Source organism: Eschrichtius robustus, chromosome 11, assembly GCF_028021215.1.
Source record: "Eschrichtius robustus isolate mEscRob2 chromosome 11, mEscRob2.pri, whole genome shotgun sequence".
Classification (NCBI taxonomy): domain Eukaryota; kingdom Metazoa; phylum Chordata; class Mammalia; order Artiodactyla; family Eschrichtiidae; genus Eschrichtius; species Eschrichtius robustus.
The window spans coordinates 19,683,482-19,708,851 of record NC_090834.1 but is presented as its reverse complement, the minus strand read 5'-3'; the positions used below and the strand labels follow the sequence as shown (position 1 = coordinate 19,708,851).

The 25,370-nt window shown below is 36.1% G+C and overlaps 1 protein-coding gene across 2 annotated transcripts in view; it reads left to right on the top strand.

Annotated features, from left to right (window-relative positions):
• C11H11orf65 (chromosome 11 C11orf65 homolog) overlaps positions 1–25,370 on the top strand; it is a 133,822-nt gene that overhangs the window by 36,649 nt on the left and 71,803 nt on the right. The window contains exons 3-5 of one of the 2 annotated variants that reach the window (XM_068556801.1): positions 11,802–11,855; positions 11,988–12,188; positions 13,943–14,073. In XM_068556801.1, the coding sequence (XP_068412902.1) occupies positions 11,802–11,855; positions 11,988–12,188; positions 13,943–14,073 (386 nt within the window). The remainder of the gene's footprint in view (positions 1–11,801; positions 11,856–11,987; positions 12,189–13,942; positions 14,074–25,370) is intronic. The other variant, XM_068556802.1, reaches the window with a different exon arrangement.

Here is a 25,370-nt window from a genome sequence, read left to right as displayed (position 1 = left end):
CTTTTGATTTTGTATCTAAAAAAATCATCAACAAACCCAAGGTCACCTAGATTTACTCCTATGTTATCTTCCAGGAGGTCTGTATTTTTGAATTTTACATTTAGATCTATGAACCATTTTCAGTTTATTTTTGTGAAAGTGTAAAATTTGTGTCTACATTCATTTTTTAAAAATTTTGCATGGGATGTTCAGTTGTTCCAACACCATTTGTTAAAGACCATCCTTTCTCCATTGAATTGCCTTTGCTCTTTTGTCAATGATATGTTAACTAATTTATGTGGGAGCCTATTTCCTGGCTCTTTCTTCTGTTACAATGGCCTTTTTATTTATTCTTTCATGCATACCACACTGTCTTTTTTTTTATTTATTTATCTATCTATCTATCTATTTATTTATCTATTTTTGGCTGTGTTGGGTCTTCGTTGCTGCACGTGGACTTTCTGTAATTGCAGCGAGTGGGGCTACTCTTCATTGTGGTGCACAGGCTTCTCCTCATGGTGGCTTGTCTTGTTGCAGAGCGTGGGCTTTAGGCACTTGGGCTTCAGTAGTTGTGGCACACGGGCTCAGTAGTTGTGGCTCACAGGCTCTACAGCACAAGCTCAGTAGTTGTGGTGCACAGGCTTAGTTGCTCCACTGCATGTGGGATCTTCCTGGACCAGGGCTCAAACCCGTGTCCCCTGCATTGGCAGGCGGATTTTAACCACTGCACCACCAGGGAAGCCCCTACACTGTCTTGATTATTACAGCTTAATAAAAAGTCTTGAGTTGGGTAGTGTCAGAACACCAACTTTGTTCTTCTCCTTCAATATTGTGTTGACTATTTTAGGTCTTTTACCTTTACATGTAAAATTTAAAATCGGTTTGTCCATTCCTACAAAATAACTTTCTGGGAATTTGATTGGGATTTCATTGAATCTGTAAATCAAGTTGGGAAGAATGGACATCTTGACAATATTGAGTCTTCCTATCCAGGTATATGGACTAACTCTTCTTTCATTTAGATCTTCTTTTATTTCTTTCATCACAGTGTTGTAGTTTTCCTCATATAGACTTTTACATATTTTCTTAGATTTATACCTAAGTATTTTACTTTTGTGGTACTAATGTACATAGCATTGTGCTTTTAATTTCAAATTCCAATTGTCCATTGCCAGCGTATAAGAAAGCAGTTGACTTTTGTAATGTTAACATTGTATCCTCCAACATTATTATAATTGCTTATTAGTTCCAGGAGTTTCTTTGTTGGTTCACTGAGATTTTTTATATAGACAATCATGTTATCTGTGAACAAAGATAGCTTTTTTTTTCTGTTCTCAATTTTTGCACATTTCTTTTCTTATCTTACTGAATTATCTAGGATTCCAGTATGATGCTGAGTAGGAATAGTCAGGGGACTAGTTTCTCACCATTAAGTATGATGTTATCTGTAAGTTTCTTGTAGATGTTCTTTATCAAGTTGAGGAAGTTCCTGTCTATTCTAGTTTGCTGAAGGTTTTTCTTGGGGACTTCTTTTTAAAAATAAAATCGTACAGAAACAGAAGAAACACCATGAGGTCCCTTCCTTCCGTTCCTTCTCTACTTGCCCTAGCTTGGAGTTATTCCTCATCAATTTTTTAAATTGAAGTATAATTGACTTATACTATTTTATTAGTTTTGGGTGTGCAACATAGTGCAACACAGTGATTCCATATTTTTACAAAATGATCACCATGATAAGTCTAGTTACCGTTTGTCACCATACAAAATTATTAAAATATTATTGACTATATTCCCTATGTTGTACATTATATCCCCTGACTTATTTATTTAATAACTGGAAGTTTGTACTTCTTAATTTCCCTCACCTAGTTTGCTCATCCCTCCACCCCCCCATCCCCTCTGGCAACCACCAGTTTGTTCTCTGTATCTATGAGTCTGTTTCTATTTTTTAGATTTGTTCGTTTGCTTTGTTTTTCAGATTCCAGATGTAAGTAAAATCATACATTATTTGTCTTTCTCTGTCTTATTTAACTTAGCATAATACCCTCTAGACCCACCCATATTGTTAAAAATGGCAAGAATTCATTCTTTTTGAGGCTAATATTCCATTACCACATCTTCTTTATCCATTCATCTATGCATGGACACTTAGGTTGTTTCCATATCTTGGCTATTGTAAATAATTCTGCAATGAACATAGGGTTGGCAAATATCTTTTTGAATTAGTGTTTTTATTTTCTTTGGGCATTGCTGGATTTTATGGTAGTTCTTTTTTTTTCTTCTAGTTTTACTGAGATATAATTCTCATACAGCACTGTATGATGTGTACAGTATAATGATTTTGCCTTACATACATGATGAAATGATTACCACAATATGTTTAAAGAACATCCATCCTCCCATACAGATACAAAGTTAAAGAAATAGAAAAAAATTATTTTTTCCTTGTAATAAGAACTCTTAGGATTTGCTCTCTTAACTATCATATATAACATACAGCAATGTTAATTATATTTATCATGTTTCATGTTATATCCCTAGTATTTATTTACCTTATAACTGGAAGTTTGTACCTTTTCTCTGCCTTCATCCAGTTCCCCCTACCCCTCCCCCCAGCCTCTGGTAACCGCAAATCTGATCTCTTTTTCTGTGAGTTTGTATTTTATTATAATTGACCTACAACACTGTGTTAGTTCCTGTTACACAACATAGTGATTCAATATGTCTACACATTTCAAAATGATCACCACTGTAAGTGCAGATTTATTTATTTATTTATTTATTTATTTATTTATTTATTTATTTATTTATTTATTTATTTATGGCTGTGTTGGGTCTTGGTTGCGTTGTGCGGGCTTCTCATTGTGGTGGCTTCTCCTGTTACGGAGCATGTGCTCTAAGTGTGCGGGCTTCAGTAGTTGTGGCTTGCGGGCTCTAGAGTGCAGGCTCAGTAGTTGTGGCGCACGGGCTTAGTTGCTCTGCAGCATGTGGGGTCTTCCCGGACGAGGGCTCGAACCTGTGTCCCCTGCATTGGCAGGCGGATTCTTAACCACTGCGCCACCAGGGAAGCCTAAGTGTAGATTTGATGTCACTATACAAAGATATTACATAATTATTGATTATTTTGCCCACACTGTACATTTCACACGTGTGACTCATTTATTTTGCAGCTGGAATTTTGTACCTCTTTATCTCCCTCACCTATTCTCTCTTCTCCCACCTCCCTCCCTTCTGGCAGCAACTCGTTTGTTCTCTGTATCTGTGACTCTTTTTCTGTTCTGTTCTATTTGTTCATTTGTGTTGTTTTTTAGATTCCACATATAAATGAAATGATACAGTATTTGTCTTTCTCTGTCTGACTTGTTTCACTTAGCATAATATCCTCTAGGTTCATCCATGTTGTTGCAAATTGCAAGATTTCCTCTTTTTTATGGCTAAGTAATATTCCATTGTATGTATGTATCACATCTTCTTTATCCATTCACCTAATCATGGGCACTTAGGTTGCTTCCATAGCTTGGCTATTACAAATAATGCTGTAATGAACATAGGGGTGCATGTATCTTTTCTAATTAGTGTTTTAATTTTATTCAGATTAATACCCAGGAGTGGAATTACTGGTTTGTATGTTAATTCCATTTTTAATTTTTTGAAATCTCCATTCTGTTTTCTACAGTGGCTGCACCAATTTACATTCCCAACAATAGTGCATAAGCGTTCCCTTTTTCTCCACATTCTCGCCAACACTTGTTATTTGTTGTCTTTTTGATAAAAGCCATTTTGACAGGTATGAGGTGATACATTATGGGTTTTTTCTTTTTTTTTTTCTTAATTGAAGTATAGGCGATGTACAATATTATACAAGTTACAGGTGTACAACAGAGTGATTCACAGTTTTTAAAGGTTATACTCCTTTTATAGGTATTATTAAATATTGGCTATATTCCTTGTGTTGTACTATATATCCTTGAAGCTTATTTCATACATAATAGTTTGTATCACTTAGTCCCCTACTCCATATTGCCCCTCCCCCTTACCTCTCCTCACTGGTAACCACTAGTTTGTTCCCTATATCTGTGGGCCTGTTTCTGTTTTATTATAGACATTTATTTGTTTTATTTTTTAGATTCCACATATAAGTGATAATATAGAGTATTTGCCTTTCTATGTCTGACTTATTTCACTTAACATAATATTCTCTAGGTCCATTCATGTTTTTGCAAATGGCAAAATTGCATTTTTTAATGGCTGCAGAGGATTCTATTGTGTATATATACATATAAACATATTCTTTGTCCATTCATCTGTTGATGGACACATGTTGCTTCCATATCTTGGCTATTGTAAATAATCCTGCTGTGAACATTGGGGTGCATGTATGTTTTCAATCTAGTGTTTTTGGGTTTTTTGGATATGTACTCAGGAGTGGAATTGCTGGGTCATATGGCAGTTCTATTTTTAGTTTTTTGAGAAACTTCCATCCTGTTTTCCACATTAACTGTACCAATTTACATTCCACCAACAGTGAACAAGGGTTTCCGTCTCTCCACAACCTTGCCAACATTTGTTATTTGTGTTCTTTTTGATGATAACAATTCTGACAGGTGTGAGATGATATCTCATTGTGGATTTGATTTGCATTTCTCTAATGGCTAGCAATGTTGAGCATCTTTTCATGTGCCTGTTAGCCACCTGTATGTCTTTGGAAAAATGCCTATTCATTTTCCAAAAGTGGGAAAAATACCGACTTTTTAATTAGGTTGTTTGTTTGTTTGAGTTTTATGAGCTCTGTATATATATATTTTTAATTAATTAATTATTTATTTTATTTATTTATTTATTTATTTAAGGCTGTGTTGGGTCTTCGTTTCTGTGTGAGGGCTTTCTCTAGTTGTGGCAAGTGGGGGCCACTCTTCATCGCGGTGCGCGGGCCTCTCATTATCGCGGCCTCTCTTGTTGCGGAGCACAGGCTCCAGATGCACAGGCTCAGTAATCGTGGCTCACGGGCCTAGTTGCTCCGCGGCATGTGGGATCTTCCCAGATCAGGGCTCAAACCCGTGTCTCCTGCATTGGCAGGCGGATTCTTAACCACTGTGCCACCAGGGAAGCCCTATATTTTTGATATTATCCTTTTTCAGTCATATCATTTGCAAATATTGTCTTCCATAGATTGTCTTTTTTGTTTTGTTGATGGTTTCTTTTGCTGTGCAAAAGCTTTTAAGTTTAATTAGGTCCCATTTATTTTTGCTTTTGTTTCCTTTGCTGTAGGAGACAGATCAAAAAGAATATTGCTACAATTTATGTCAAAGAGTGTTCTGCCTATGTTTTCCTCTAGGAGTTTTATAGTATTTGGTCTTACATTTAGGTCTTTAATCCATTTTATTTTTGTATATGGTGTTAGAGAATGTTCTTATTTCATTATTTTACATGTGGCTGTCCAGTTTTCCCAGCACCACTTATTGAAGAGACTCTCTTTTCTCCATTGTATGTTCTTGCCTCCTTTGTCATAGATTAATTGACCAAAGGTGCATGGATTTATTTCTGGGATCTCTATTCTGTTCCATTGATCTATGTCTCTGTTTTTGTGCCTGTACCATACTATTTTGATTACTGTAGCTTTGTAGTATAGTCTGAAGTCAGGGAGGGTGATTCCCACAGCTTTGTTCTTTTTTCTCAAGATTGCTTTACTGTTCAGGGTCATTTGTGTTTCCATACACATTTTTAAATTATTTGTGCTTGTTCTGTGCAAAATGCCATTGGTATTTTGATAGGGATTGCACTGAATCTGTAGATTGCTTTGGGTAATATGGCCATTTTTTTTTTGGTGCGTGGCTTGTGGGATCTTTGTTCCCTGACCAGGGATTGAACCCGTGCCCTTGGCAGTGAAAGCACTGAGTCCTAACCACTGGACCACCAGGGAATTCCCCAACCATTTTAGCAATATTAATTCCATGAGCTGAATATATCTTTCTATTTTTTGTGTGTGTCATATTCAGTTTCTTAAATCAGTGTCTTATAGTTTTCCAAGTACAGGTCTTTTACTTCCTTGGTTAGATTTTATCCTACATATTTTATGTTTTTTGGTGTAATTGTAAGTAGGATTGTTTCCTTAATTTTTTTTTCTGATAGTTCGTTGTTAGTGTATAGAAACCCAACAGATTTCTGTATATTACTTTTATATCCTGAAAATTTACTTAATTCCTTAATTAGCTTTCATAGTTTTTGGTGGTGTCTTTAGGATTTTTTATGTATAGTATCATGTCATCCACAAACAGTGAAAGTTTTACTTCTTCCTTTCCAATTTAGATTCCTTTTATTTCCTTTTCTCATCTGATTGCTGTGTCTAGGACTTCCAATACTATGTTGAATGAAAGTGGTGAGAGTGGGCATCCTTATCCTGTTCCTGATCTTAGAGGAAATCCTTTCAGCTTTTCACTGTTGAGTATGATATTGGCTGTAAGTTTTTCATATATGGCCTTTATTATGTAGAGGTATGTTCCCTCTATACCCACTCTGTTGAGATTTTTTCTATCATAAATTGATTTGAATTTTTCAAAAGTTTTTTCTGCATCTATTGAGGTAATCATGTGAATTTTATTCTCCAATTTGTCAATGTGGTGTATCACATTGATTGATTTATAGGTATTGAATTATTCTTGAATCCCTGGGATAAATCCCACTTGATCATTGTATATGATACTTTTTTTTTTTTCTGAGTATCTACTATGTGCCATTGCTTCGCACAGACATTATCTCATTTATTTATCACCAAGCAATATCTATGGGCTAGATATTACTGTTTTCCAGCTGATAAAACCGAGACATAGAGAAGTTATATGATTCTCCCAAAGTCACACAGCTATTGTATATGATACTTTTAATGTATTGTTGAATTCAATTTGCTAATATTTTGTTGAGGATTTTTGCATCTGTATTCATCAGTGATATTGGCCTGTACTTTTCTTTTTATGTGGTGTCTTTGTCTGGTTTAAGTATCAGAATGATATTGGCTTCATAGAATGAGTTTGGAAGCATTCTATCCTCTTCTTTTTTTTTTTTTTGGAGTAGTTTGAGAATGATCAAAGTTAACCTTTCTCTAACTGTTTGGCAGAATTCACCTGTGAAGCTTTCTGGCCCTGAAATTTTGCTTGTTGGGGGTTTTTAAATTACTGATTCAATTTCATCACTGGTAATTGGTCTGTACATATTTTCTATTTCTTCCTGATTCATTCTTGGGATGCTGTATGTTTCTGGGAATTTATTTCTTCTAAGTTGTCCATATTATTGGTGCATAGTTGTTTGTAGTAATCTCTTATGAGCCTTTGTGTTTCAGTGGTGTCAGTTGTAACTTCTCTTCTTTCATTTCTGATTTTATATATTTGAGCCCTCTCTTTCTTTCCTGACGAATCTGGATAAAGTTTTATCAATCTTGTTTATCTTTTCAAAGAACCACCTCTTAGTTTCATTAATCTTTCATGTTTTTATTTTTTGGTCTTTATTTCATTAATTTCTTCTCTGATCTTTATGATTTCTTTCCTTCTATTAACTTCGGGTTTTGTTCTTCTTTTTCTAGTTCTTTTAGATGTAAGGTTAGATTGTTTGAGATTTTTCTCATGTTCTAGGGAAGGATTGTATCTCTATAAATTTCCCTCTTAGAGCTGATTTTGCTGTGTCCCATATGTTTTGGGTCATTGTGTTTTCATTCTCATTTGTCTCTAGGTATTTTTTTGATTTCCTCTTTGATTTCTTCAGTGATCCATTAGTTGTTTAGTAGCATATTCTTTAGCCTTCCTGTGTTTGTGTTTTTTGCAGTTTTTTCTCATAATGTTGTGATTGGAAAGATGTTTGATATGATTTCAATCTTCTTAAATTTATTGACAATTGTTTTGTGGCCTAGCATGTGATCTATCCTGGAGAACGTTCCACATGCACTTGAAAAGTATGTGTATTCAGCTACTTTTGGATGGAATGTACTGTATGTATCTATTAACTCCATCTGGTTTAATGTGTCATTTAAGGTCAGTGTTTTCGTATTGATCTTCTGTCTGGATGATCTATCCTTGATGTAAATGGGGTGTTAAAGTCCCCTACTGTTATTGTGTTACTGTCAATTTCTCCCTTTATGTCTGTTATTATTTGCTTTATATATTTAAGTGTTCCTACAATTGTTTTATCTTCTTTTTGGATGGATCTCTTCATCATTATGCACTGTCCTTCTTTGTCTCTTGTTACAGTCCTTGTTTTAAAGTCTATTTAGTCTAAGTATTGCTACCTGGCTTTCTTTTGACTTCCATGTGAATGGAATACCTTTTCCATCTCCTCACTTTCAGTCTGTATGTGTCCCTAGATCTGAAGTGGGTCTCTTGTAGAGTCTTGTTTTTGTATCCATTCAGCCACCCTATATCTTTCGATTGGAGCATTTAGTCTATTTACATTTAAAGTAATTATTGATAAATATGTATTTATTAACATTTGTTCATTGTTTTCTGGTTGTTTTTGTAGTTCTTTTTTGTTCCTTTCTTCTTTTGCTCTCTTCCCTTGTGACTTGATGGCTATCTTTATGTTATTTTGGGTTCCTTTCTCCTTTTTTGTGTGTGTATCTATTATTTTTGGTTTGTGATTACCATGAGTTGTGTATATGTGTGTCCATATATATATAGTTTTTTCTCACAGGTGGGCATTTTATTTTCCCACTTTTTGCTGGCCAACTTCTGTGCATCTTCCTATGTTTGTGGACTACACCACCTTTGAGGTGGAAATCTCCTCTCCTGTACAGATTTTTAAAAATTGAAGTATAATTGCTTTACAATGTGTTATTTTCTGCTGTACACCGAGGTGAATCAGCTATATGTATAGCCCTCCCTCTTGGACCTCCCTCCCACCACCCCCCCATCTAACCCATCTATGTCATCACAGAGCACCGAGCTGACCTCTTCGTGCTATAACAGGGAAAGATAGCAGGTTCCCACTAACTAGCTATTTTACACATAGTAGTGTATATATGTCAATCCTAATCTCCCAATTCATCCCACCCTCCCCTTCCCCCCCATGTCCACATGTCCATTCTCTACGTCTGCATCTCTATTGCTGCCCTACAAATAGGTTCATCTGTACCATTTTTTTAGATTCCACATATATGTGTTAATATACAATATTTGTTTTTCTCTTTCTGACTTACTTCACTCTGTATGACAGACTCTAGGCCCATCCACATCTCTACAAATCACCCAATTTCATTCCTTTTTATGGCTGAGTAATATTCCATTTACATTTAGTCCATTTACATTTAAAGTAATTATTTTAAAAAATTTTTTAAATTTTATTTTTTGGCTGAGTCAGGTCTTAGTTGTGGCACGCAGGATCTTCGTTGAGGCATGTGGGCTTCTCTCTAGTTGTGGCCTGAGAGTTTTCTCTTTTCTAGCTGCGATGCATGGGCTCCAGGGTGCATGGGCTCTGTAGTTTGTGGCATGCAGGCTCTCTAGTTGAGGCGCATGAGCTCAGTAGTTTTGGCATGTGTGCTCAGTTGCCCCATGCAATGTGGGATCTTAGTTCCCTGACCAGGGATCGAACCTGAGTCCCCTGCATTGTAAGGTGGATTGTTTACCACTGGACCACCAGGGAAGTCCCTAAAGTAATTATTGATAAATATGTATTTATTACCATTTTTTCATTGTTTTCTGGTAGTTTTTGAAGTTCTTTTTTGTTCCTTTCTTCTTTTGCCCTCTCCTTTGTGATTTGATGGCTATCTTTATGTTTTTTGGGGTTTCTTTCTCCTTTTTTGTGTGTGTATCTATTATAGGTTTTTGGTTTGTGATTACCATGAGGTGTGTGTGTCTACATATATATTTTTTTAATTTGAAGATCTCTTAAGTTTGAAAACATTCTAACAAACCTGCATTTGTACTTCTGCCACCCTTTCATGTTTAATGGTTTTGATATATTTTACATCTTTTTGTTTTTTGAATCCCTTAACTCCTTATTGTGAATTTAGATATTTTACTACTTTTGTCTTATATACATGGTTGATCTACTACCTTTACAGTGCGTTTGGATTTTTCCTTTCATAATTTTTATATTTCTAGTTGTGGTCTTTTCTTTTCCACTTAGAGAAGTCCCTCTAACATTTCTTGTAAAGTTGGTTTAGTGGTGCTGAGCTCTTTTAACTTTGCTTGTCTGTAAACCTCAAATCTGAATGATAGCTTTGCCAGGTGGAATAATGTTGGTTGTAGGTTTTTTTCCATTTATTACTTTGAATATATTCTGCCACACCCTTCTGGCCTGCAAAGTTTCTGCTGAAAAGTCAGCTGATAGTCTTATGGGAGTTCCCTTGCATGTAACTAGTGGTTTTTCCCTTGCTGTTTTTAAGATTCTCTTTTATCCTTAATTTTTTCTATTTTAGTTATAATGTGTCTTGTTGTGGACCTCTTGGGGTTTATCTTGTTTTGGACTCTCTATGCTTCCTGGACCTGGATGGCTGTTTCCTCCCCCAGGTTAGGGAAGTTTTCAAATATTACTTCCTTAAATAAATTCTCTGCCCGTTTCTCTCTTTTTTCTCCTTCTGGGGCCCCTATAATGCAAATGTTAGTATGCTTCATGTTGTCCTAGAAGTCTCCTAAGCTATCCTCATTTTTAAAATTCTTTTTTCTTTTCTCTGTTCAGCTTGGGTGACTTCCACTATGCTGTCTTCCTTAAATGTTTGGTAGAATTAACAAGCGAACCCATCTGGGCCTGGTGTTTTCTACTTTGAAAGGTGAATTATTGATTAAATTTCTTTAATAGATATTGATCTATTCAGATTGTCTGTTTCTCCTTATGTGAGGTTTGGTAGGTTGTGTCTTTCAAGGAATCGATCCATTTAGTTTAGGTTATCAAATTTGTGGGCATAGAGTTATTCATAATATTTGTTCATTATCCTTTTAGTGTCCATGGAATCAGTAGTGATGTCCCGTCTTTCATTTCTGATATTAGTATTTTATGTTCTCTATCTCTCTCATTGCTGCTGCCCAGCATCACAGGACAAAGTGAGTATCATACAGTGTATCACTAGCCTGGGAAAAGATCAAAATTCAAAATTAGTAGTATGGTTTCTACTGAATGTGTATCACTTTTGCACCATCATAAAGATGAAAAATTGTAAGTCAAACCATCATAAGTCAGGGACCATGTATGTGTGTGTGTGTGTGTGTGTGTAATTTTTAGCCAGGAGAAAATTATGCAAAACTAATGTTGTCTTTCAGGCTGAACAATTTAGGGTAACATCTGTTTTCTCATCTAACTTAGTATAATCAGGAGACAGGTTGGGGACCAAGAATTTTTTTCTCTACTTTCCATTTGGTGTGGGGCACTAAAATTTAGAAGACCAACTATATACAATTCTTACAAAATTTGAACATGGAATTTTGATTTAATAAAAGCTAGCTAGGAAAGGTCATCTGTTGTTTAACTCAGATTCACCAGTCACATTTTTTTCTCTGAATTTACCTGGAAGATATTTAATATGAAAATCATATATTTGAGGAATTTTTTTAAAACTTCTGTTTTATGACTAACAAATCACCTGACTTTTACACTTTTACATTACATAGAAAGAAAACATAGTTTGGTATCATTTTCCCAGTTATAATGTAAGCTGTTGAGTGTCTATTGAGTGTCTATAAGAAAATAAATCCTAAGATACTTTCTGATTTAAAATTAACTATTTGAGGTTTATTCACTTCATCTATTTCATAAATAATCAATATTCAACAACTATTTAACATAACTGAGTGAGAAGTTGTGAACTGATATATACAGAATGTTGAAGACTAATTTTTTTTTTACAGGCAGAACTTCTAGATGCTGCTGCTGGCATTAATGTACGATTCAGATTAGGTGGTGTAAGTATGGATAAATTCTTATTTAGTACTTTTAAAGCACATTTATATGAAATTTAAAAGATGTAATTTTTAAAAACATACACCATTTTTCTAATTAAATTGAAATGGTCCTTTGAACTTTTCCAACTATAGGTTAAATTTCCACCTGAAATATACTATAAAATTTTCACTCACAGACATATTGAAGATCTGTGTGCTAATAGCCCTAGAGATTACACAAAACTTCCAGCAAAACATACATCTCATATTAAAAGTGATAATCTTCAGGAAGAGGATTATAGTGGCTGGTATCGTCGTATAGAGAACAATGGCTGGAGGCCTGTTTCTGATAAAGTAAGAAAAGATAAACATTAATAATTTTGAATATTATGTGCGTAGAAACCTATCTGTCTTTCTGAAAATTAATTTTTAGATTATTTTTTAAGAATAATGAATCCTACTAATTTAACTGGTAACATTTGCTTAACTATTCTGTGGTCGCTAATATACTTCAAGATACAGCAATATATATATATTTTTTTACATTTACTTCTAATTTTAATAATCATCTTTGAATCTAGGCTATCTTTAGATACTCTCTGGCACTCAGCCATTACCCATCTTTATAACAAAGCAAATCTGAAGATGTTGTTGACTCTATATTAATCCTTGAACAAGAGATGAGGGTTCTTGAGAATAATATGCCATTTTCTCCATAGAGCTTGTAACAGCAGACACTAGTGGGAGAGCATGTGGGTTTTCATGGTGTTGGAAGATTTAACATGTGCTCATATGAACAGAATGATTTTAAATATACATAGTTCCTAATGCATATATGTGATTCTAGGACTTTTCTATAGACACCCATGTTTAATCTTTTTGTGGAAATAATTTCTATCTAAGGATATTTGTAAGCTTATATATATATATTTATATATAAATTTATTTATTTATTTATTTATTTTTGGCTGTGTTGGGTCTTTCATTTCTGTGCGAGGGCTTTCTCTAGTTGTGGCAAGCGGGGACCACTCTTCATCACGGTGCGCGGGCCTCTCACTATCGTGGCCTCTCTTGTTGTGGAGCACAGGCTCCAGACGCGCAGGCTCAGTAGTTGTGGCTCACGGGCCCAGTTGCTCTGCGGCATGTGGGATATTTCCAAACCAGGGCTCGAACCCGTGTCCCCTGCATTGGCAGGCAGATTCTCAACCACTGCGCCACCAGGGAAGCCCTGTAAGCTTATATTTTAAAAGTTAACATTATCTGCTTCTATAGTTCTGGATATTTGTTTATATGGCCGCAAGTATCTTCATTCAAATCCTCAGTCTCTGGTATACAGATTGTAGAATGTAGTATACTGAATATACTAAGTATGAAAAGTGAAAATGATCAAAATGTGAATTCATTCATTCATTCAACAAACTTTATTGCATACCAACCAGATGTCAGGCATTGTACTAGATGCTTGGGAAGCAATAGTACATAAGAATAGTCCTTCCCCTCAAGCAGTTTGCTTTTAATTAAGGAGAGAGTCAAGTAAACAGGATATTTCAGTACAGTGCAGTGAATATGTGCTTTAATAGGGGAAAGTTTAGAGTGCTGTGAGGGGAAACAAACTTTCCTCTTTGTTATTTAATGTGTATGTGGTGAAGGAGGAAGAATGAATTGGAAATAGGAAAACAGGCAACCAGTTAGTATAAAGTGTCAAACAGGGGAAACCACAAAGTCTTGGGACACAGTGGTGAGATTTCTATATTCTTTGAGTGTGCCCATATTCCTTGAGGATTAGAGTCTTCAAAAGTCAATAGCACCTACTGGTCAGATCTGTTCTTATGAGAAACTAAAACACTCTTAGAATATGTCTATTCATTTATTCATTCAACAAATACTTATTAAATAGTACCTCAGCACACTAATTTTTCTATGGCATGTGCCTCTTAAGGTTCAATGTGCCATTCACTTAATTAGAAATATCTTAAAAGGGTCTATCCTCTCCTCTATTTCTATCTTGGCATATTCCTATTGAACACACAGAAGTTCTTTTCTATAGTCAGATAACCTCATAATCAGTAATCCAATATTTTGTGTATTCATTTTTCATTTCTCAATAGTTTTGGAAGTCTACTGAAAATGTAATGGTGGGAGACAAAAAGGAAAGTGAATTCCATTTCTCTAAATTGAAGAGAAGGCAAGATATAGAAAAGAAAAGAAAAATTAAAAAAATAGAATGGATGCGGCAAATGTAAGTTGATGAAATACTTAGACTTACTAAAGAAGTATACAGTCATTTTTTTAGATTGCTATCACTACTAAACTAACTACATGTTACTTTAAAAATAAGATGAAAGATTACAGTATATTTTTAAAAATACATAGAAAGCAAATATTTAATAAGTGCCTGCTAGGCACTGTTAATCTCTGGGATATAAATGGGAAAAGACAGGTCCTCTTGACCACAAGGAAATCATAATCTTTTGGAACATGAGATATGAAAATCAGCATTTACTCTTATATATGAGATAACTTTAATATGACCCTCTAGACCCACTCTATACCATTCTCAAACTTTCTTTCTCCCCTAAAGAAACTGACTTGTACAGATTACACTAAAAGTCATTCTGGACCTATCTAACAAATATTAAAAGCAAATCTCAAAAGAATCAAGTTGTTTCCAAGTTTACTTGACAACGTACAAGAACAAAGCCCCCAAATATTTAAAGGAACACAAAAAACTCAAGTGGTCAAAATCTATAAAATTCACAATGTCTACCATATAGTAATCAATTACCAGGCACTCAAAGAAGCAGGAAAATATATCCCTGAGAAGAAAAAATAATATCAGCTTACTCACCAAAAATATATTTTAAAAATAAAAATGAAAGAAAACATTTCAGACAGACAAAAGCTGAGTTCTATCACCATGAACGGACCAGCAGTATAAAGAACTTTTCTTCCTACTACTTTAATCTCTTTAAAAGGTAATTAACTAACTACTAAACTATACACTTAAAAATAGTTAAGATAAATAGTTAAGACAATAAATTTTATGTTGGTTTTACCACAATATTTTAAATGATAGGTATTACATTTTAAACTAATGAGTTAATATTGATGTTTCCAATCAGTTCCTGATTCCACAGTTATACTCCTTTTCTCTTATATTGAAAATCTTAATCAAACAAAACATAATTGCTTATTTTTTCTGACATTACAAGTAAATAGTTCCAAAACATCACAATACAATATCAACATATAGATGCAATTACTGAATAAAGTTCAAAAACATTTTAAAAGTAATTTACTATTTAAAGCAGAAACAGTGAAAATGTATTATGGTATTTACAAATTTTAACAGAGCAGAAGTAAATATATGATAACAATACCACAAAGGTTGAGAAAGATGAAATGGAAATGTACTGCTGGAAGGTCCTTATACTACACATGAAGTGGTATAATATTGCTTGAAGTAGACCATGAGAGTTAAATATATATACTACAAACCCTAAAGCAACCATAAAATCAACAACAAGCAATATGTAAACCTAATAAGATAATAATGAAAATAAAATAGAATCATAACAAACAATCCATCCTCTCTTGGATGAGGAAAGGAAACAAGAACTGGGAGGACAAATATAAAATGAATAGCATGATGTAGATTAAAACCAACCACATCAACAATCATATTAAATGTAAATGGTCTAAGCATCCCAAATAAAGACAGTGACTGACAGACTGGATAAGAAAGCAAGACCCAACTATATGTTACGTACAAGAACTAAGAGCACAAATAGGTTAAAATTAAAAGCATGGAAGAGGACTATGCTAACAGTAATCAAAAGAAAGCTGGAGTGACTGTATTAATATCAAACAAAGTAATAAAGAGGGGTAAATTCATCAAGAGAACATAATCCTAAATGCTTGTTTACCTAATAACAGAGCTTCAAAATACATGAAACAAAAACTACTACTGAAAGGAGAAATAGACAAATCCAAAATTATAGTCAGAGATTTCAAAACCCTTTTCTTAGTAATTGATATAACAAGTGGACAATAAATTAGTAAAGATGTAGAAGACTTGAGCAACACTGTCAACCAACTTGACATAATTGGCATTTATAGAGCACTGAACCCAACAAAAGAAAACACATTCTTTTCAAGTGCACATGAAACATTCACCAATATACACCATATTCTGAGCCATAAAACAAATATCCACAAATTTAAAAGAATTAAAATCATACAAAGGAGGTTCTCTGATCGTGATGAGATTAAAAAAGAATTTAAAACAGAATAAAATAACTGAAAAATTTCTGGAAAACCTCCAAATATTTGGATATTAAACAGCATATATCTAAATAATCCATGAGTCAAAGAAGTCACAAGAGGAACTTGAAAATATTTTTGATTTAATAAAAAATGAAAATACAACATATTAAAATTAGGGGATGCAGCTAAAGAAGTACTTACAGGAAAATTTATGGCATTTTCTATGAGGCAAGTGTTATTGGATATAAAACCACTCAAGGCTTATGAGAAAAAAAGATATTACAAGAAAATAACAACCAATATCTCTCATGAGCATAGATACATGATGATAAATAACATAGACAAATGGAGTTTAACCCAGGAATACAATATTGGTTTAACATTTGGAAATCAATCAATGCAATCCACCATATTAACAGACTTAAAAAACAAAACTGGATACGATCATCTCAAAAGATGCAGAGAAAGTACTTACAAAATTACCATTTGTAATGAAAACTCTTGGCAAACTAGGAAAATATGAGAGCCTCCTCAACTTGATGAAGGGCATCTATAAAAAGCCTGCAGCCAACATGATACTTAATGGTGAATGGCTGAATGCTTTCTCTCTAAGATCAGGAACAAGGCAAGGATGTCTGCACTCACCACTTCTTTACAACATTGCATTGAAGTCCTAGTCAGTGCAATAAGGGTGGCAGGGCAGAGTGGTGGGGGAGAAACTGAGATTGGAAAGGAAGAACTAAAACAGTCCTTGTTCACAGTTGACATGATCATCTAAGTACAGAATTCAAAGGAATCTACTAAAAAGCTACTGGAACTAATAGGTGAGTTTATCAAGGTTGTGAGATACAGAAACCAATTGTATTGCAACAAACAACAAAGACATTTACAGTAGCATCAGAAAATATGAAATACCTAGGCATAAACTGAGGGGAAAATCTACATGACCTGTACACTGAAAAGTAATAAATATTGCTGATAAAACTTAGAGAAGACTTAATAAACAAATAGCCATAAGGTATTAATGGACCAGAAGACTCAATATCATTAAGATGTCAGTTCTCTCCAAATTGATGTATACAGTCAATGTAATCACAATCAAAATTTCCAGCAGGTTTTTTTGTGGAATTTGACAAGTTGATTTGAAAATTTATATGTAAATGCAAAAGGAACTAGAATAATCAAAATAATTTTGGAAAAAAATTTGGAGAACTTAACATTACCTGATTTTAAGACTTATTATAAAACTACTGTAATCAAGACCTGTGGGGGGGTCCCTGGTGGAGAAGTGGTTAAGAATTCGCCTGCCAATGCATGGGGCATGGGTTCAATCCCTGGTCCAGGAAGATCCCGCATGCCATGGAGGAACTAAGCCTGTGTGCCACAACTACTGAGACTGCACGCCTAGAGCCCATGCTCTGCAACAAAAGAAGCCACCACAATGAGAAGCCCGTGCACCACAATGAAGAGTATCCCCCTCACCGCAACTAAAGAAAGCCCACATGCAGCAATGAAGACCCAACACAGCCAAAAATAAAAATAAATAAAATAAATAAATTTATTTTAAAAAAAGACATTGTGGTATTGGCATTAAGATAGACATACAGATCAATGGAACAGAATAGACAGTTGAGAAATAGACCCACACACATATTATTAATTGAGTTTCAACACAGGTGCCATGGCAATTTAATTGGAAAAGGATATTCTTTTCAACAAATTGGATACTCAAATGCAGAGAAATGAATCTTGATCCTTATCTCACATCATATATAAAATTCATTTGGAAAAGATCATAGATCTAAATATAAGAATTAACACCATAGTGCATACAACTCAATATCAAAAAAACAAACAACCCAATCAAAAAGTGGGCAGAAGACCTAAATAGACATTTCTCCAAAGAAGACATACAGATGACCAACAGGCACATGAAAAGATGCTCAACATCGCTAATTATTAAAGAAATGCAAATCAAAACCACAATGAGGTATCACCTCACACCTGTCAGGATGCCAATCACCAAAAAGTCTACAAATAATAGATGCTGGAGAGGGTGTGGAGAAAAGGAAACCCTCTACACTGTTGGTGGGAATGTAAATTGGTACAGCCACTATGGAAAACAGTATGGAGGTTCCTTAAACTAAAAAGGAGCTACCATATGATCCAGCAATCCCATTCCTGAACATATATCCAGCAAAGACAGAAACGCTAATTTGAAAAGATACATGTACCCCAATGTTCATAGTACCACTATTTACAATAACCAAGGTATGGAAACAACCCAAGCCCATCAACAGACAATTGGTTTAAGAAGATGTGTTATATATATATATATATATATATATATAAAATGGAATATTAGCCATAAGAAAGAATAAAATAATGCCATTTCTAACAACATGAATGGACCTAGAGAATATCATACTAAGTGAAATAAGTCAGACAGAGAAAAGACAAATATTACATGATATCCCTTATATGTGGCATCTAAAAATAATACAAATGAAACTATATACAAAACAGAATCAGACTCACATACATAGAAAACAAATTTATGATTACCTAAGGGGAAAGTGTGGAGAGGGATAATTTAGGAGATGGCATTAACAGATACAAACTACTATACATTAAATAGATAAGAAACAAGGATTTACTGTATAATATAGGGAACTATATTCAATATCTTGTAATAACCTGTAATGGAAAATAATCTGAAAAGTATGTATATATCTGAAAAAAATCATAAAATAAAAGCACTTTATGAGACCTTAAAAAAATGAGAGTTAACACCATAAAATATCCAAAAGTAAGCAAACAAGAAAATCTTAGTGACTTTGTTTCTGGCAAAGATTTCTTAAATAAGACACAGAAGGCATTAAGTATAAAAGAAAAGATTGTTAAATTGCACTTCATCACAGTTAAAAGCTTTTGCTCTCCTAAGACACTTTTGCAAAAATAAGAATGCAAGTCACAGACAGGAAGAGAACATTTGCAAAATATGTACATGATAAAAGTCTTGTATCTAGAATATGTAAAAAAAAAAACTCTCAAAATTCAGTGATAAGAATACAACCTAATTTTAAGATGGGCAAAATATCTGAACACTCTACCAATGAATATACAGATAGCAAAAAAGCACAAGTGAACTAATGACTATCATCATTAGTCATTAGGAAAGTGCAAAACAAAACTGTAATGAGATACCACTGCACAACCACTAGAATGGCTAAAATAGTCTGTCATACCAATTATTGGCATGGATATGGAACAAATGCAAACTGGTACACACACTTTGGAAAACAGTTTGACAGTTTTTTTTTAATTTTACAAGTTACACACATCTACTATTAAATCCAGCCATTCTACTCAGATATCTACCCAAGAGAAATAAAAACATGTCTACAGATAGATTGTAATGCAAGTTCATAGCTGCTTTCTTTTTTTTTTTTAATTATTATTATTATTATTATTATTTTTTTTTTATTTATGGCTGTGTTGGGTCCTCGCCTCTGTGCGAGGGCTCTCCCCAGCCGCGGCAAGCGGGGGCCACTCCTCGTCACGGTGCGCCGGCCTCTCACCATCGCGGCCTCTCCCGTTGCGGAGCACAGGCTCCAGACGCGCAGGCTCAGTAATTGTGGCTCACGGGCCCAGCCGCTCCGCGGCATGTGGGATCCTCCCAGACCAGGGCTCGAACCCGTGTCCCCTGCATCGGCAGGCAGACTCCCGACCACTGCGCCACCAGGGAAGCCCAGCTGCTTTATTTCTAATAGCCCAAAACCAGAAACAACCCATCAACCCAAATGTCAATGGATAAACAAATTGTGATATATCTACACAAAGGAATACTACTCAGCAGTACAAAGGAATGAATTGTTCATACATAACAACATGGATGAATCTCAAAATAATGATGCTGAATGAAAGCAACCAGTCAAAAAAGAGTACATATTATATGATTTCATTTACATGAAATTCTAGAAAATACAAAGAAATCTAGAATGACACAAAGCAGATGAGTAGTTGTCTGGAGATGCGGGTGGGGGAAAGGAGGGAGGGAAGGATAACAAAGTAGCACAAGGAACTCTGGGGGGGTGATGGATATGTTTGTTTCTTTTATTACAGTGATTGGTTCACAGGTGTATACTTATGTCAAAACTGTTCAAATTGTACAGCTTAAATACAGTCTACTATATATCACTTATACCTCACTAAGTTGTAAAAAAAAATTTTAAGAACATGATCAGACAATCAGAAGATCTCCATGGAGTAACCCTTCATCTCCTGTGGTTGCAGGGTGAGTTGGAGGCAATCCAGGGGCAAGTTGAAAGGGTCACAAAGTCATAGGGCTTGCAGTGCAACCAAAAGACCTAGACAGGTCTTGTGCCCTAAGCTAGCTAAGGACATTAGCGGGGAAGAAGTGGAACAGTGAGAACTGGGATGTGGATATTTGGGCAGACATAGACAAAGCTGAGAACCTCGAGCCTTCAAACTCTCCTGCTGATGGAGGAAACCCTTCCTCCCTGTTTTGAGGAAACCAGCCCTTCTCTGCATAAAGGCCTTTCAATGACTGCACCTGGCTCAGTTGCCCCACACACTTATGCTGATTCTCCTCAGGATTCCCCCACAACCATTTCCTCAACGCCTCCAGTCCACACTGAGACATATCTCAGGACAGTCCAGACAGAGAGGAACAAGATCTACTCCAGGAGGAGATGACATTTATAAACCAAAAGAGTTTCGAGAACTTAACAATCTGTATTGACGGGAGCTCAGAAGCATGTGTGAATGTGGATTCTAAGGTGTTCAGAAGTTGACCAGGCTGAATTTATTGATATGGCCACACTCACCTGAGATTAGGGATTTAATGTGTTGGCTTGAGTATCCAGAAATAAATGGTGTTTAAGGACTTCCCTGGAGGTCCAGTGGTTAGGACTCTGAGCTTCCACCACAGGGGGCACGGGTTCGATCCCTGGTCAGGGAACTAAGATCCTGCAAGCCGCACGGTGTGGCCAAAAAAACCCAAACAACCAAAACAACAACAGAAATGGTGTTTGGTCTGTTAGGTTGGCTAATCAAAGCCTGAATTCAACCAAAGCTCTACAGTTACAAAATGCCTGAACTTCTCTAGTATACTGTAGAAAAGGATTTCTGAAGGCTTGGGGAATGCATATGTTTGTTCCTATTATGTGCAATATGTTTAGCCACCCACTGGCTATAACCGCAGTGGGCCCCAGAGGATATCCTCTTCATCAGGTTATTAAGCAATTAGGGGAGCAGCAGAATTCTTGATGAACTTGTGGTGGCTGTTCTTTGTAGACTGAAGGTGACAGTGGGGAAAACTGTGATGGAATTGGCTCCTTTAGTTTACTGGGAATAATGGAACTTTGAAGTGGTAGAAGTCAGGTGGTGACACAAATTGTAGCTAAGCTTCCTCCAGATGTGGTTTCTTTAATGGAGCAAATCAACACCGTCCCTGGCATCTGTTAGGCTGCTTTTGACCTGGCAAATGTGTTCTTTCCCATCCTGATCAGTAAACAAAAAGAGAAGAGTTTGCATTTACATGGAAATAACAGAGTGTATCTTTACATCTTGCTCTCAGAGCTATGTCAGCTTTCCTGCTCTTGTCCCCAGGGGCATGGCATCTCAGTTCCCATAAAACATCATGCCTGTCCTTTACGCTGGTGACCTTATACTAATTGACCACGGTGAGTAGAAAATGACAACTCCCTAGATGACTTAACAAGACAAATACACACTAGAAGGAGGGAGGGAGATAAACTTGGCAAAAAGTTAAGGGTCTGCCACATAGCTGAAGCCTATAGACATTTTGGGATATACTTTCTAAAGTGAGAGACAAGATTCTGTACCTTGCACCTTGAAGACACACAACACTCTCTGGATTTGGGAGGTAAAATATGCCACATTTGAACATGCTGCTCCAACCCATTTACTAGGTAATTATAATGCTAGCAGGTGCCAGTGGGACATGGTGTAAGAAAAACCATGGTAGCAGGTTCACAATGTGGTCAAGCTGCCCTACCACTTGGGCTTTATAGCCCAGCGGTCCCAACAGTATTGGAAATGTCTCTGGCAGACAGTGAAAGACTGTATGGAGCCTCTTAAGAGCCCTAATAGGAGGATCATAGCACAGACCTCTAGGGTTTAGGAGTAAGGTAGTGCCCATCTCTGTCAAAAACTATTTGAAAATTTGTTCCAGGCTTGCTACTGGGCCCTGGTAGAGACTGGAAGCTTGTCAGTAGGATACCAAGTGCTATGTGATTATGAACTGACCTGGATTTTATCTAATCCATTGAACCGTAAAACAGAGTAGACAGCCTCATTTCAGTATAAAGTAGATGTATATATGAGAATGGGTCTGAGAAGGTCCATGAAGCCCGAAGGTAAGCTGTATGAGCAGGTGGCCCAGACTTCTTCAACGCCTACTTATGCTACATTGGCTCCTCTTCATCTCCATACTTCTGGCTTCATGAGGAGTCACTCGTGACATGTTAACAGAGGGAGAGTATATTAGGTCTAATTCACTGTGGATCTGCACAGGATGCTGGCAACATCCAAAAACAGACAGTCACTAGATTACAATCCCTCAACTGGCCCAGAAAATGGTGAAAGGATATTCTCCCAGTGAGCACAACTGAGGGAAGCTCCACTTCATATACAAGGGGGGTTGGGATCTTATTGACTGTGGGCAGGAGCTAAAAGTTTCTCAGCGGATTAGGGACTCGGAAATAAGTTGGAAAACTGGTGATTAGGTCTGGGGAGAGATATACTCAGAACGAGCACTAAATATATTGGCGTCCTTGTGACTGTCCTCCAAAGGGCTCAGATAAGGCAAAAAGCTGTCAGTAGTCAGATGGATAAGAGGATCCATCCCGTGGATGTCCGCATTTTCCGCCACTACTCAGTGATTGCCCAAAGTGGCCAGGGTTACAGGGATGGCAATACCATTCATTACAGAATGCCTTATCCATCATCATTTTATTACATACAACATTACCTACAACCAGGAGACCCATGTACAGCAAAGGAATTGTGGTAATGGGCTCAGAACAACAAAATACACTCATCGTTACCTAGAAACAGCTGGCTTTGACAGAACGGTGGTAAGACTTGCTGAAGCTCAGGTACAGCACCAGCTGGGAGCCATCTAGTAATAAGCCAATGCACATGAATAATAATCTTTTTTATTTCTTCTCTCTTTCCTATGTTTATTTATTCTCAAAACAATCCTCATCCATAACTGAGCTCTGTATTTCTAATTATATGGCCATTTCCATCTCAAACTCAACAGGTCCCAAACGGAATTTCTTATCTTTCGCATCATAAAAGTGGTTTCTTTTCAGTATTCCTCCTGGCCTCAGTTTATGGCACCATCATTTACCTAGTCATCCAAGCCAGAAATGTAGATGTTGTCCTAGCCTTCTTACCTTTCATAAGCTCTTATGTGTAATCTGTCATTAGGTTCTGTTAACTGTGCTTCCAAAATATCTCCCAAGTCTGACATTTCTCTCACTCCCCACTGTAGCATCTCATCATTCTCAACTCTACTTCACCTGCCAAGTCCTTCTAATTGGTCTCTTTGTCTCTAATATCTTCTCCATCTCTATATAAAAAGACAGCAGTGATTTTTTAAAACATAAATTAAATCACTTCCTTACCTGAAACATGTTAGGGCCTCCCCATCACCTACATCCCACATGATATTCTTTATCCTTAGTTTGCTCTTTTCTAGCTCCAGCTACATGGCAACAAGATTTTCATCTTTTGATACTTGGCTCAAATATCTCCTTCTGAAGCCTTCCCTGACATACCTAGACATAGTTAAGCACTTCCTTTTGATGCGCCCCATAGATCTTTTATATACTCAATTGTCATGTTTTTGCAATTATCTGTATATTTGTGTGCCATCTCCACTAGGACTTTTAGTGCCTAAAGAACAGAGATCCTGTGCTATTTCTTAATTAGCACTGGGCCTCACACAGTAGATGCTTAATGAATATATGTTGCTTGCTTGCTGAATGAATGAATGCGTTAATCCTTATGGCTCAGTGTTGTTTCCTTTTTGTAAGGTTGCAGGGGATGAATGAGAAACTTTATTTTGTGTGCTTTGGTAATTGATGGCATTTAAACCCTTCCATTGGACTGTTGCTGAGAATCAACAGTTAACAAAATCAACAAAACCTTGATTTTTTTTAACCTCTGTCTTACTAAAAGAATTCTGATTTTCACATCTGTTCCTTTCCTGTGTACCTACAGATCTTAGCTCTCCTTGACCTCATTTCCAATTTCAGCCTTGGTTCTTACTAGGTCTTTGCACTTAAACTTCTCTCCCTGTCATGATATTTAGAAAAAGGTTAACTTAAAACTTTAAACATTAAATTTTTTAGTTTAGAAAAATATGAGAACATTTTAAAGTGAATACATTGCAATATTATTTATAAAGTCAAATTTTATATTGTATGTGTTTTCTTTTTAAAATACCACTGTATTTATAAAACGTTATGAGTGTTATAAAGCAATCTTTATTTCTGATCACTATTGTATTTGAAATTCTGTTCGTACTTGCTAACTTGTTTTATGACTATTATAGACCACTTAATAGTGACTAATTTTTAAAGAGTTCAAAACAGAATTACATCATTGAAAAAAAAAATTTTTTTTTTTAAAGGAAGAAAGTTTTGTTATTTATTTATTTATTTATTTATGGCTGTGCTGGGTCTTCGTTTCTGTGCGAGGGCCCTCTCCAGTCGCGGCAAGTGGGGGCCACCCTTCACCGCGGCGTGCGGGCCTCTCACCATCGCGGCCTCTCTTGTTGCGGAGCACAGGCCCCAGACGCGCAGGCCCAGTAATTGTGGCTCACGGGCCCAGCCGCTCCGCGGCATGTGGGATCCTCCCAGACCAGGGCTCGAACCCGTGTCCCCTGCACTGGCAGGCAGACTCTCAACCACTGCGCCACCAGGGAAGCCCCATTGAAATGTTTTATAATTCTCTTTGAGCAAAGTATGAGAGCAAAAATAGATATTCTCTATTCCCTGAACATAATAGGTACCCATGTTTTAAATGAATGAATGAATGAATGAATGATGGTACCCATTGGCCCAGATTTATTAATTAATTCTCATGCCACAACAAAAGTGCATTTAGAAATCAAAAATGCTGGAAGGCTGGGGGTGAATGCCTTTTTTATGAATTCCTCCGTGTTTTACCTTCCCAAATATACAAACACCTAAGATTAGAGCTGGAAACCTG